Consider the following 10,554-nt stretch of genomic DNA (forward strand, 5'->3'; position numbering starts at 1 on the left):
ACAATATATCAAAAAACTGTCAAGAGAGCATCACCTGAGAGATTCCTTTTCTAGGAAACATCAAGACCAACCAAAAGACTAATATGAACCAAAGGAATAAATTCCAATCTAACCAACCAGAAAGAATGAAGAAATACAAGTAATAGATTTATAAGAGAGTATAAGATTCAAGCAAAATACATGAAGTGATACATGTCCTAGAGACAGTAATATGTAATCTTTCGATATCCAGTTAAAATGAATTACGTCTCTTAGAACGTAAAAATGAATGGTAATGAAAAAAATTGTTTAATTATTGTATTGATGTACTTCCAATGTTTCTTATATGTTTTTCAGTTTTTAGTTGTTTGGGAGGATTACTTATCTTTTGCATTTGATTTCTATTTCTCCCTCATTATTATAAAAGTGATGATTAGAAACAGGAAGTAGGTTAAATTCACAACCTTTTCAGGAAACATAGAGCTGTACTTGGAGAAAGCTGCAAGTGTTTGCTGCTTCTTTGATGGCCTTTTTGTGCTTGTAGAATCAGCATGTGACCCCACTTTACTGTCAGAACCAGAAGAAGACTTTGATGGACTCTTGCTCTTCAAAAGCAACTCTTCGTTCAAATTCACAGTGACCTCTCCACTGGAAATGTCCATATTCTTAATAACTATGCCCACTTCTCTGTGTCCAAAAAGAAGAAAGATGATTAATCTTAGAATTCATATAAGGACCAAAACAACAAATCAAAAAAATAACTGAAGTATCCAAGTTAAAATCTGATAAGACTACTACAACAGTACAAAAAACAAAAACAAAGTTTAGTGAATATCAAGACACGGAAAACCGAGTGCTAATATAAGAAGAGCCCTCTCTGCAGAGCAAAACAATAGATGACCAGAGACAAATATATTTTTTTTTTTTTATCGAGACAAATATATAAAAAGAAGGAAGTTCCATTTGATAGAATCAATAGTTAAGAAATCTCTTATATACACATGATGCACCACCAGAGCTTTGAAACAAACCAATAAAAATTGACAGATGATTTGGCCTTTTAAAATATAATTTCCACCATTCAATATTTGTCACATTACAGTAGTGTTCGGCCCAGCTTTTTTGGGTTTCTCTTCTCCTTAAAAGGAGGAACTGGGCCACATACATTTTTCTGAAAATATATTTAAAAGCTTAATTTTTAGAAAAGAAAAGAAAAAAAAAACAGATTTTTAAGAAAGGCTGGTAAAGGAGCTTTTAGAAAAAAGTTCCAAAGCCTCTTCATGGTTGTTTTGGGGCTTGAAGGGAATGGTTACACAGTGAGCAATGAAACATCCTGATGTTCAATGCCCACAGCCTCAAACAGGAGACAACCACATTCTGCTGGTTGACCGTTTCACTAGTTGACCATTGCCATTGTTGAGCAATGTTAGCCATCAATGGCACTAAGGAACTTGCACTCAAAGGTCGCATGAGTTCCTCAAGGTTGATGGAACCTGATGCAATCCTACCCCGCAAGGGCATTGGATAGAAAACTCCAAGTAGATTGGGCCAGAGATGCAAGAGAAGGCCCTAGGGTTCTTATGAGCCTTAGGGTAGATTTCGGGCCCATGGGCTAAGTACGAGCCCACTTATCTTTGTAAATATTAGATTAAGGTTTCATTATTTTTGGGCCTTGTATTTAGGGCTCCATAATGTAGGTAGGGTACCCTAGAAATATAGGATTTTTCAGCCCTTGTATTTTAGGGCACCTAGACTAGTTTTTGTATTAGGGGTAGTTTTGTAATTTCACATGCACTAAGTGGATATTTGATGTGTGTGGTTGGAAATAAATTTAATTGAATTGGTAGAAGCCCAATCCAATTAAATTTTAGAGGGGGAGGTGAGCATTTGCTTACTACACCCCATTGCCACATCATATAGTCACACTTTGTGCATGTCCTTCATGCTTTTCATGCCTCATGACACCTAAGCACACTTAGTGGAGAATCTTGGAATTGATCTTGGATTAGTGGGCTGAACCATAACTAAAATTCACTAATCATAATTAGTGAAAATTTGGCTCCAAAGTTTGGCTCCACAAATTCAATTTCAAATTCAAGTGAAATTTGAATTTCCCTCCAATTTTGTGTGACACTTAGGCTATAAATAGAGGTCATGTGTGTGCATTTTTTTCAACTTTGATCATTTGAATATTAAACTTCAGATTTCAAAGCTCATTTAGAGCACAAAATTTCGTGCTCTTCTCTCCCTCTCCCTTCATTCATCTCCTTCTTCCTCCAAGCTCTTATCCATGGCCTCCTATGGTGGTGAGCTTCTTCTAGACTCATCTTCTCCTTGAAGTGGCGTCTCCTCTCTCTCTTCCTTTCTCCATTCCGCTGCCATTCATCTTCCAAGAAGCAAAGGAATCCATTGATGAAGAAGATCCTAGGCCTACAAGCTCCAATGGAGCTTGCATCAGAACCATACTGAAAGCATGTCAGGTGCTGCTTGAGGATGAGGGAACATCCCTACGTTTGTTGCATAGGCTTCTGGGTGTTATTACTATGATAAGTTTCTGAGAGAGGCTTTCAGCCCCATTTTCCCTGACATTGTTGATTTGCTTTTCAGTTGGGCATTGGTGCCTTACCTTGCCCAATCAGATAGGGCATAGGGGTGTTATTTTGGATAACTTCTTGCACTTTCAGAAGCACTAGGTTGGTTGCCTCCCCATGCCCAGCCTCTACTTCACTTTTAAAACTCTTATTTTCAGATTAAATTTTAAAATATCTTCCAAAAAAAAACAGGGCCAAACACATCCTGAGTGTCTTGTTCTATTATATTAGTGCACAACTGAGTGTTTCACCATGTGTATATTGAAATCTCCCTTATCGCTTGAAAACACCCATTGTGTTCCAACTTCCAACTTTAAGGGTTCATGCCAGACAGCTTATAGATCATCTAACACACATCTACTTCCTCTTTTCCAACCAGCATAACAACAACTGCAAGATTAATATTACAAAAATGATAAAGGAGGACTTGGCATTAAAGATCTTAGGACTTTCAATTCAGCTTTGTTGGGAAAGTGGCGTTGGGATTTATTTCACAACCAGCAGGAGCACTGGGCAAAAATTCTAATATCAAAATATGGGGGCTGGAGGGAATTGGAAGAAGGCATGACAGCAAGAAGGCAATCAATCTGGTGGAAGGATCTGACACTAATTCAGCAGCAACAGCAGACTCACTTAATCAAAAGGGAAACAAAATGGAAGGTGGGGAGTGAGGAGAAATTCAGATTTTGGGAAGACCCTTGGACAGAAAATGCTACTCCACTAAGGGAGAAATACCCCAGGTTGTATCAAAACTCATGCCAACAAAAGGACAGCATCATAAACATGGGGTATACTACCTGCAGTGGTTGGGAATGGAAGCTAGCTTGGAGGAGACCCCTATTTGACTGCGAAGTTCAAATGGCAGACAATTTCCTTGAGGAATTATCACAGCAACAGATTCAGCCAAATATGGAGGATAAATGGATATGGAAGCGTGATCAAGGTGGATACTACAGGACAAGAAGTGGATATGAATTGATTTGGGGAGAACAAATGGGAGCACACCAGAGTACAGATTTTGTGGATCTATGGAAGCTCAAAATCCCTACCAAATCACTCATCTTTGCATGGAGACTAATTAGGGATAGACTCCCGACAAAGATGAATCTCAGCAGGCGCCAAGTATTGGTCAATGATCTCATGTGCCCATTCTGTGGGGGGGCTATGGAGGAGGCTGCTCATGTATTCTTCAGCTGCAGCAAAATCCAGCCTCTATGGTGGGAGTCTCTATCTTGGGTCAACCTACTTACAGCTCTACCACAGAATCCAAGAGATCATTATCTACAGCATGTACTAGGGTTTGTGGAAGGAAAGAAACAAATAAGATGGTGCTGTTGGTGGATAGCTATGACATCAACAATTTGGAAGCATAGAAATAGAATAGTATTCCATAATGACACGCTTGATGGGACTAAACTGATTGAGGAGGCAGTCCTAGTACTGTGGACATGGATTAAAGTCATGGAGAAGGACTTTGCAATTCACTTCAATCAATGGTCCTCTAACATCAAGGAAGCGTTTAGTAACTAGGTGGGAGGGGCTTTGAATTTATGTAATCTATATAGAAGGGTCCCTACAAGATTAATTGTAATTCTGCCCTTGACTGGGGTAGCTCGGTTTTGGTTCCAATCCAGACTCCATTTTAGTCTGCAGTGGAACCACTGCACTGGGCAAACCAGTACCTTGTATTTTAGTACCTCTGGTACTCTATCAATATATAATATCTATTTTTGCTGAGCAAAAAAAAAACAAAAATGAATATAGAGAAGAAATATACCTATTATGACCAAATTCACACGAGACAGAGAACGTTTCGCAGATAAAAGGAGCTGAAGACCTTTCTAAAGCAGTAATGGATGCCTGGCCTGAAGAACTGCATCCTCCACCACTTAAATTAGATAAAAAGTCACAGCTAGCTCGTGGTTCACCAATGTGAACAAAAATAGGTAATATTTGCAGTCTAACTAATAAATTTGACTTGGATCCTCCATCTTTAGATATATCCACATTCAATTCCTTGATCTCAACTGTAAATTTTGGTGTCTGCAATGTTCAATAGAGATTCCCAGTGAACAAAAAAATTATAATAAGATTCAAATAGAAACAACAGAAGAAAATACAATAAAATTAAGTTTAAACTTATATAAATAGACAGTGAGAGAAACTTATTTTATTTATAAATATAATATAATAATCATTACATTTGATGATCTAAACATCATTTTGAAATATATTATGTGCTACGTGCACACACCATAGTATATGAAAATAAAGTCAGCATGTGTTTAACCATACAAGCTGAACAATACAATTTTACGGAGATGTACACCTTCAGAACCAGATCAGTCACACAAACTGACAAATATCTTGCAATATTGCCCACAATCATCCACTTTCCCCTGCCTGAAGCACGAGATTTCCTAGTTTTCTTCTTCCCTGGGCTTTTATTTGAAGGCCTCATAACAACTTCTAGGTCGCATATTAACACTTGTAGCTTGGGATCCCGAGATATGAAACCCACACCAAGTTTAACCAGGGACTGTCGTAAGCTGAGTTTAATTTCACCAACAGAAACAGATTCAATGGCACCCTGTACATGTTATAAATCAACAGATTAAACATGATAACTAATTGGAATAAGAATAGAGGGTTTTAATTATGGCTGCATAAAAGAAAACAAAAATCAGCTGAACAAAATTGCTTGCAGATTTCAGAAGCTGGGGGAAATCATTTAACATGAAACTTAGTCAAAAGGTGTGGGATATAACAATTTAGTTAATCAATAATTACATCATTTATTACAACAAACTCCAAGCACCAACTTCATTTTACTCTCTCTACTCTGTTGAACTGTAGCCTGCCCCTCCCCCCAGTCCCCCAATGCCCTTCAAAATTCCAAAAATGAAATAAGGCAGTGAATGAAGGCAAAGACAAAAAACCTTTTTAAACTTCACCACCACATCCCTTAAACATTTCCATCCACCAACACGAAATCCAACAGATGCTCCCAAAATCCGGCTCAGAATCCAAGCCAGCAACCCAGAAGCAAATCTGCAATAAAATGCATAAACATGATAGTTCAAGTTCTCTAAAGAAAAATTTAAACTACCGGCAACACAATACTCAATATTAAAACACAAAAATAGTATGTTATCATCAATTTCACTAGGGCAAAAAGCAAAAAATGATGGCAACTGGCAAAAAATCATCAATGTGATATAATTTGATGATAAAATTTTGGGCATTCCTCCCTAACATATCCACAAGGGACAACTCCCCTATTGAGTAGTCTTCCCTTGACAGTAGGATTTGTCAACACTGCCACACACACACCAAAAAAAGAACATTTGGTCACATTTCAATTTCTATGGATCATCACCATATAAGAATGTGAGTGTCTATTGCCACTCCTATTCAGTTAACTTTTATATAATTTCTCTAAACCATTAGTGGAATTAACAAAGAGGAACAAGGATATCTTGAATCAAAAATAATGGCAATAATAGAAACCCCCTAAAAGAATAATGGACAAGTTTACATTCAAATAAAGCAACCTTTTTTTTTATTTTTTTATTTTTCCATTCATAAAATGCACATTAAAACACATCTTATTCTTTCAAACACAAACTGCACAATGAAACCATAATGAAAATTAGATATTTTGCTTCTTTTACTTCAATTTTTACGTATAATTATGTATAATTGCATGCTTCTTTGCAGATGATATAATTTTGGTTGAAGAAATTAGGAATGCAGTTAACATTCAACTTGAATTTTGGACTCAGACTTTTGAAACAAATGATTTCCACTTAACTAGGAATAAGGCAGAATATATGCATTGCAATTATTGCAAGAGACAAGAAGAATCTGATGTTAAAGTAAAAATGGGGGAGGATGTCATACCACAACTTTCAAAGTTTAAATATTTAGGATTAATACTATGAAATGATGGGGGGAAATTAATGAGAATGTCACAAATAGGATACAAGCAGGATGGCTAAAATGGAAAAGGCATTGGAAGTTATTCGTGCAAAGTATCTACCAAACTTTATCGTACTACAAGACATCTGGCTATACTCTATAGTAGTGAATGTTGGGCTTTAAAGAGACAGCAAGAGAAAAAGGTCCAAGTGGCAAAAATGAGGATGTTAAGATGGATGTGTAGCCATACAATATGAGAAAAGAAAGGATACAAAATGATTGTATACGAGGAGAGGTTAGTGTAGCACTAATTGAGGTGGCTCAAACATGTACAAAGAAAGCCCCTAGAGGTACCATTGAGAAGAGTAGATTGCATGATTTTTAGTATGGGGAAGAGGAGAGGGAGACCAAGAAGGAAATTGGAGGAATTGGTCAACAAAGATCTTATGGAAAATAATATCTCCAAAACTTCGGTCTCTAACCAAGTCAAATGGTGTTGTGAGACCCATGCAGCCAGCCCCAATAAACTGAAACAACATGTAGGATTATGGGTAGTCGTGCTGTCTTAATTAGCACCCACGCCCTATCCAGTCTCTGGAGTTCTTCCACGTCATTGTCCACCTCCACTGCTTCTCCTACAGCCGACGTGATCTGCTTAATGTATTCCAAATCCCATGCATGTAAAGGGATTCCCCAGCACAACATCCAAACAAGTCTATATCAAGTTCACATCTGCGAGTTCCACTTTTCCGGCAAATGGAACAAGGATGAACCCTTATCAGTTGCTTCCCTGACCAGTTGTTCAACTCTATCATCCGTGAGTCCCATTAGCAGTACCATATCATCTCCTAGATATTTTGGCGTGATATCTTCTCTCCCGTTCCACATGAATTCGCCTTCCACTCTATCAAACATCGCCAGTTTCTTCAGTCTTCCTACCCAAGTGTTACTGAGCCATGTCCTTTCATCCACATGTATGTTCAGTTGTACTGACGAGTGAGAAATTGTTTCCGTTGGACTCATGCGCATTAGATTCCTTCTTCGTCCCATGTTTCTGTTACCTGTCACCGCCACTCTCGCATACAAGGTTGGCGCTATCGTTCCTTGGAGTTGCTGTTTCGTTGCACCTTCAAGGTTACCTTGATGTTTCTCACCCTCGAGTAATTTATCTGAGGTTATTCCCGTCCTGTACTTGTAGTTTAAGTTGGCTTCTCCCTTCGCCATCCTCTCCCTTCCATGCTTTGGTATGTTGACATGTAGTTTCAGCCCCCTACAATCAGGTTGTCCAGTTGTCTTTCAAACCTCCTCACATCGCCCACCCCCTTGAATCTCACGAAACCATTCCTCCTGCCATGCCTATTTCAGTTTCTTGCAATGAAAACCTCTCGCACGTCCCCCCATTTCTTAAACTCATACCACAAGTCTTTTTCGTTCATCTCTTCTAGAAATCTTGTGAAGTAGAAGGAATGGACATCAGATGCATCCCTCCAATTTGTTCGTCTCATCTCAACCTGTCGGCCATACCCATTTCCTGCGTGATTATGTCAGGATCCCACTCTCGCCCACTTTTTATTTCTCTACCCCCCCCCCCCCCCCACTCTCTGTTTTTGTCTCATGGTTAATGTAAAAAACAAAGATAAACAGGCAAGAGCTAGACTAATCAAAAAGTAGAAACAAACTCATTATTTAAAAAAATCATAATCTCTCTGCATAGCTGTTTGTGACACGACACACCTGACTAAGCAACATAGAGAGGCCATAGAAACAATCCCATCCCATAGATGATCTAAAGAAAGAAGAATTCTTGAAGACCTAAGCATTTTGCTACACCAAATCTAAGACTCGAAGCACTTCAAAAGAGGGTGAGTAAGGTCCTAGCCACAGAAATGACCACTCCGCATACAAGGGTAAGCTAAAGACAAATAATTCTCTCCAAACTCCACAAAAGTGGAATCCATCTGCATTGAGCTTCCCTTTTTCACCAAGTTCTCCAAATTTGCTAAGTTTTTAAGAGTGATTTCATTGCAAGGTCAGAAGCACTTTCTCCTAGTGTTTGTGATTGTATTTTTTATAATTCTGAGACAAGTAGGTAACTATTTCTAACTGCTACTCCTTTCTATTTGGTGTTGTTGGCCATTCATATGGGATGCAGACTCTGTCCAGCAAACCAGCAGAAATTTTGCTACGTAATTTCATTCATTGTCAATTCAATTCAAAACTACAAGTCCAAAACTTTAACTTTGAAGGGAACTTTGACCATCGAAAACAAGGTTATATTTAGAACAATATTTAACTAGTTAGGTTCTGAACCAAGTGTTGGTAAATAGGCATGCAAGTGAAAGATCAAGAGGAATTAAAAGAAAAAACCCTCCAAGGAACCTTCTGCAAGAATTAATTCTTGACACCCTTAAGATTAATTCATTATGGAGTAGATTTTCCCATAATTTTATTGACTTTGAGTAAACAAACTTTTATTTTCTAAATTTCAAATTTAAACTAGCTAAGTTCCAATCCTAACAAGTTAGGTCCTTAAAGAGTGTACTTCCCAAACATCCTAGTTTCCAAAAATAAGTGTCTTTCAGTCCAACACGCCCCCCCTCATTGAGCCCAAAGGGATATCCGATATTGATAACAATATAACAAAAAATCAATGTCAAATCATGTATTCCACTTCAACGGTGTCCATATAACGGTTCAACAGTTTCAAATGCAGCACTTAGTAACTCCCTCTTCTTAGGCACAGAAAAATATTATGGTCCCTACAGTTCTCCAAAATTTCGGTTACAAGATAACTTAACTCCAATATGAGTAATGTAGTACTAGTACTAGAACACTTTCCCCTTGACTATCCACCTAACTAGCTGTGTTGCTTACTGTACCAACTGTCTTCAGTACATACTCCAATCAATACATACAACACCTTTCCACAGGCAAATAAGCATTCTATATCATCAGTAGCCATTTCAAGTGTCAGACAAGTAGTTTAAAATTGATCCATTCGAAATTTAAGTTACGGAAATAAAAATTGCTGAACGCGCTAAACTTGATTAAAGTGAAAAAATCAATTTGGGAACTTACATGAACACGAGCCACAATGTAATCGAGAGCAGCAAGAATCCGAAGAGGAAGTTGACAGGAGAAGCCGCCATTTCCGAAGGGGAAAGCGACTCGTTCGCGGAAGACGGCTGAATATCAATCGAACTCTCGAAATTCCGCGAGCAGGAACACGAACAGGGCTCTGTCGCGAGACTCCATCGCAGAGAACGCGAGAAGAATCACGGAGAAAAAGAAAGAACCCTAGAAAAGAAGAAAAGGGAGCGATGAAGAAGAAGGGTTTGGGGGTTGAAAGCGTGGCGATCGGAAGTGGTGTTTTTATAGTTGATTGCTCAGATCCGATCCGATCCGTGAGATGCTCGCTCGGTGATCCAAGGCGGATTGGGTTAGTGAGAGAAAGTGGGGGGAGTCATCGAATGCGACGCGGGTGCAGGAGAGGCTGCGTGGGGAGTCACTGTTAGTGTTTGTTTGCTTTGCCCAACAATTTATAACAGCGAACCTGTTACGTGGCTCCCTAGTGAAACCAAAGGGGGATTTTTTTTCAACAACAATCCATGGCGGTTACTCAGTGGCTTGGTGCATTGCCCGCGCACGTTGGCGCATGCATCAAGCTGCTTTCAGTAGGATCACAACTGTAGCTGAGTGGTTCAAGGTATCTTTATGTCACTTCTCGGACTTGCTGGTACTTGTGTCAGTATTTTTTTCTTCAAATTTTTCCTTCCTATAATTAAGTATTTCTATATTTATTTTAGTATTTATATTTAAGGATAAGTAACGCAATAATATCTTAACAGTTGTTTAAATCGTTGAAATAAATATTTTTTAATAAAATAAGTAAATTTTTATTTTTTAATGTTTATCTAAATTATTTTTTCTTAAAAAATAGTTTTTTATTTTAAAAAATTAATCTTATTTTTTTCTTAAAAAATATTTATCATAAAGCTGTTTTTTTAAATTTAAAAAAATTATTAATATTATGTTTGATCGAAAGGATGAAAATAAAACAAAA

The 10,554-nt window shown here is 38.0% G+C and overlaps 1 protein-coding gene across 1 annotated transcript in view; it reads right to left on the bottom strand.

Moving 5' to 3' along the window:
* LOC114409235 (protein SABRE-like) overlaps nt 1-10,180 on the bottom strand; it is a 41,342-nt gene extending 31,162 nt beyond the window's left edge. The window contains exons 1-5 of the mRNA XM_028372621.1: nt 9,570-10,180; nt 5,510-5,621; nt 4,900-5,160; nt 4,348-4,613; nt 444-666 (exon numbers count right to left, since the gene is read on the bottom strand). Of these exons, the coding sequence (XP_028228422.1) occupies nt 444-666; nt 4,348-4,613; nt 4,900-5,160; nt 5,510-5,621; nt 9,570-9,640 (933 nt within the window). The 5' untranslated portion in view covers nt 9,641-10,180. The remainder of the gene's footprint in view (nt 1-443; nt 667-4,347; nt 4,614-4,899; nt 5,161-5,509; nt 5,622-9,569) is intronic.
* Nucleotides 10,181-10,554: the final 374 nt, after the last annotated feature.

The sequence above is a fragment of the Glycine soja genome, chromosome 4, assembly GCF_004193775.1.
Source record: "Glycine soja cultivar W05 chromosome 4, ASM419377v2, whole genome shotgun sequence".
NCBI lineage: Eukaryota > Viridiplantae > Streptophyta > Magnoliopsida > Fabales > Fabaceae > Glycine > Glycine soja.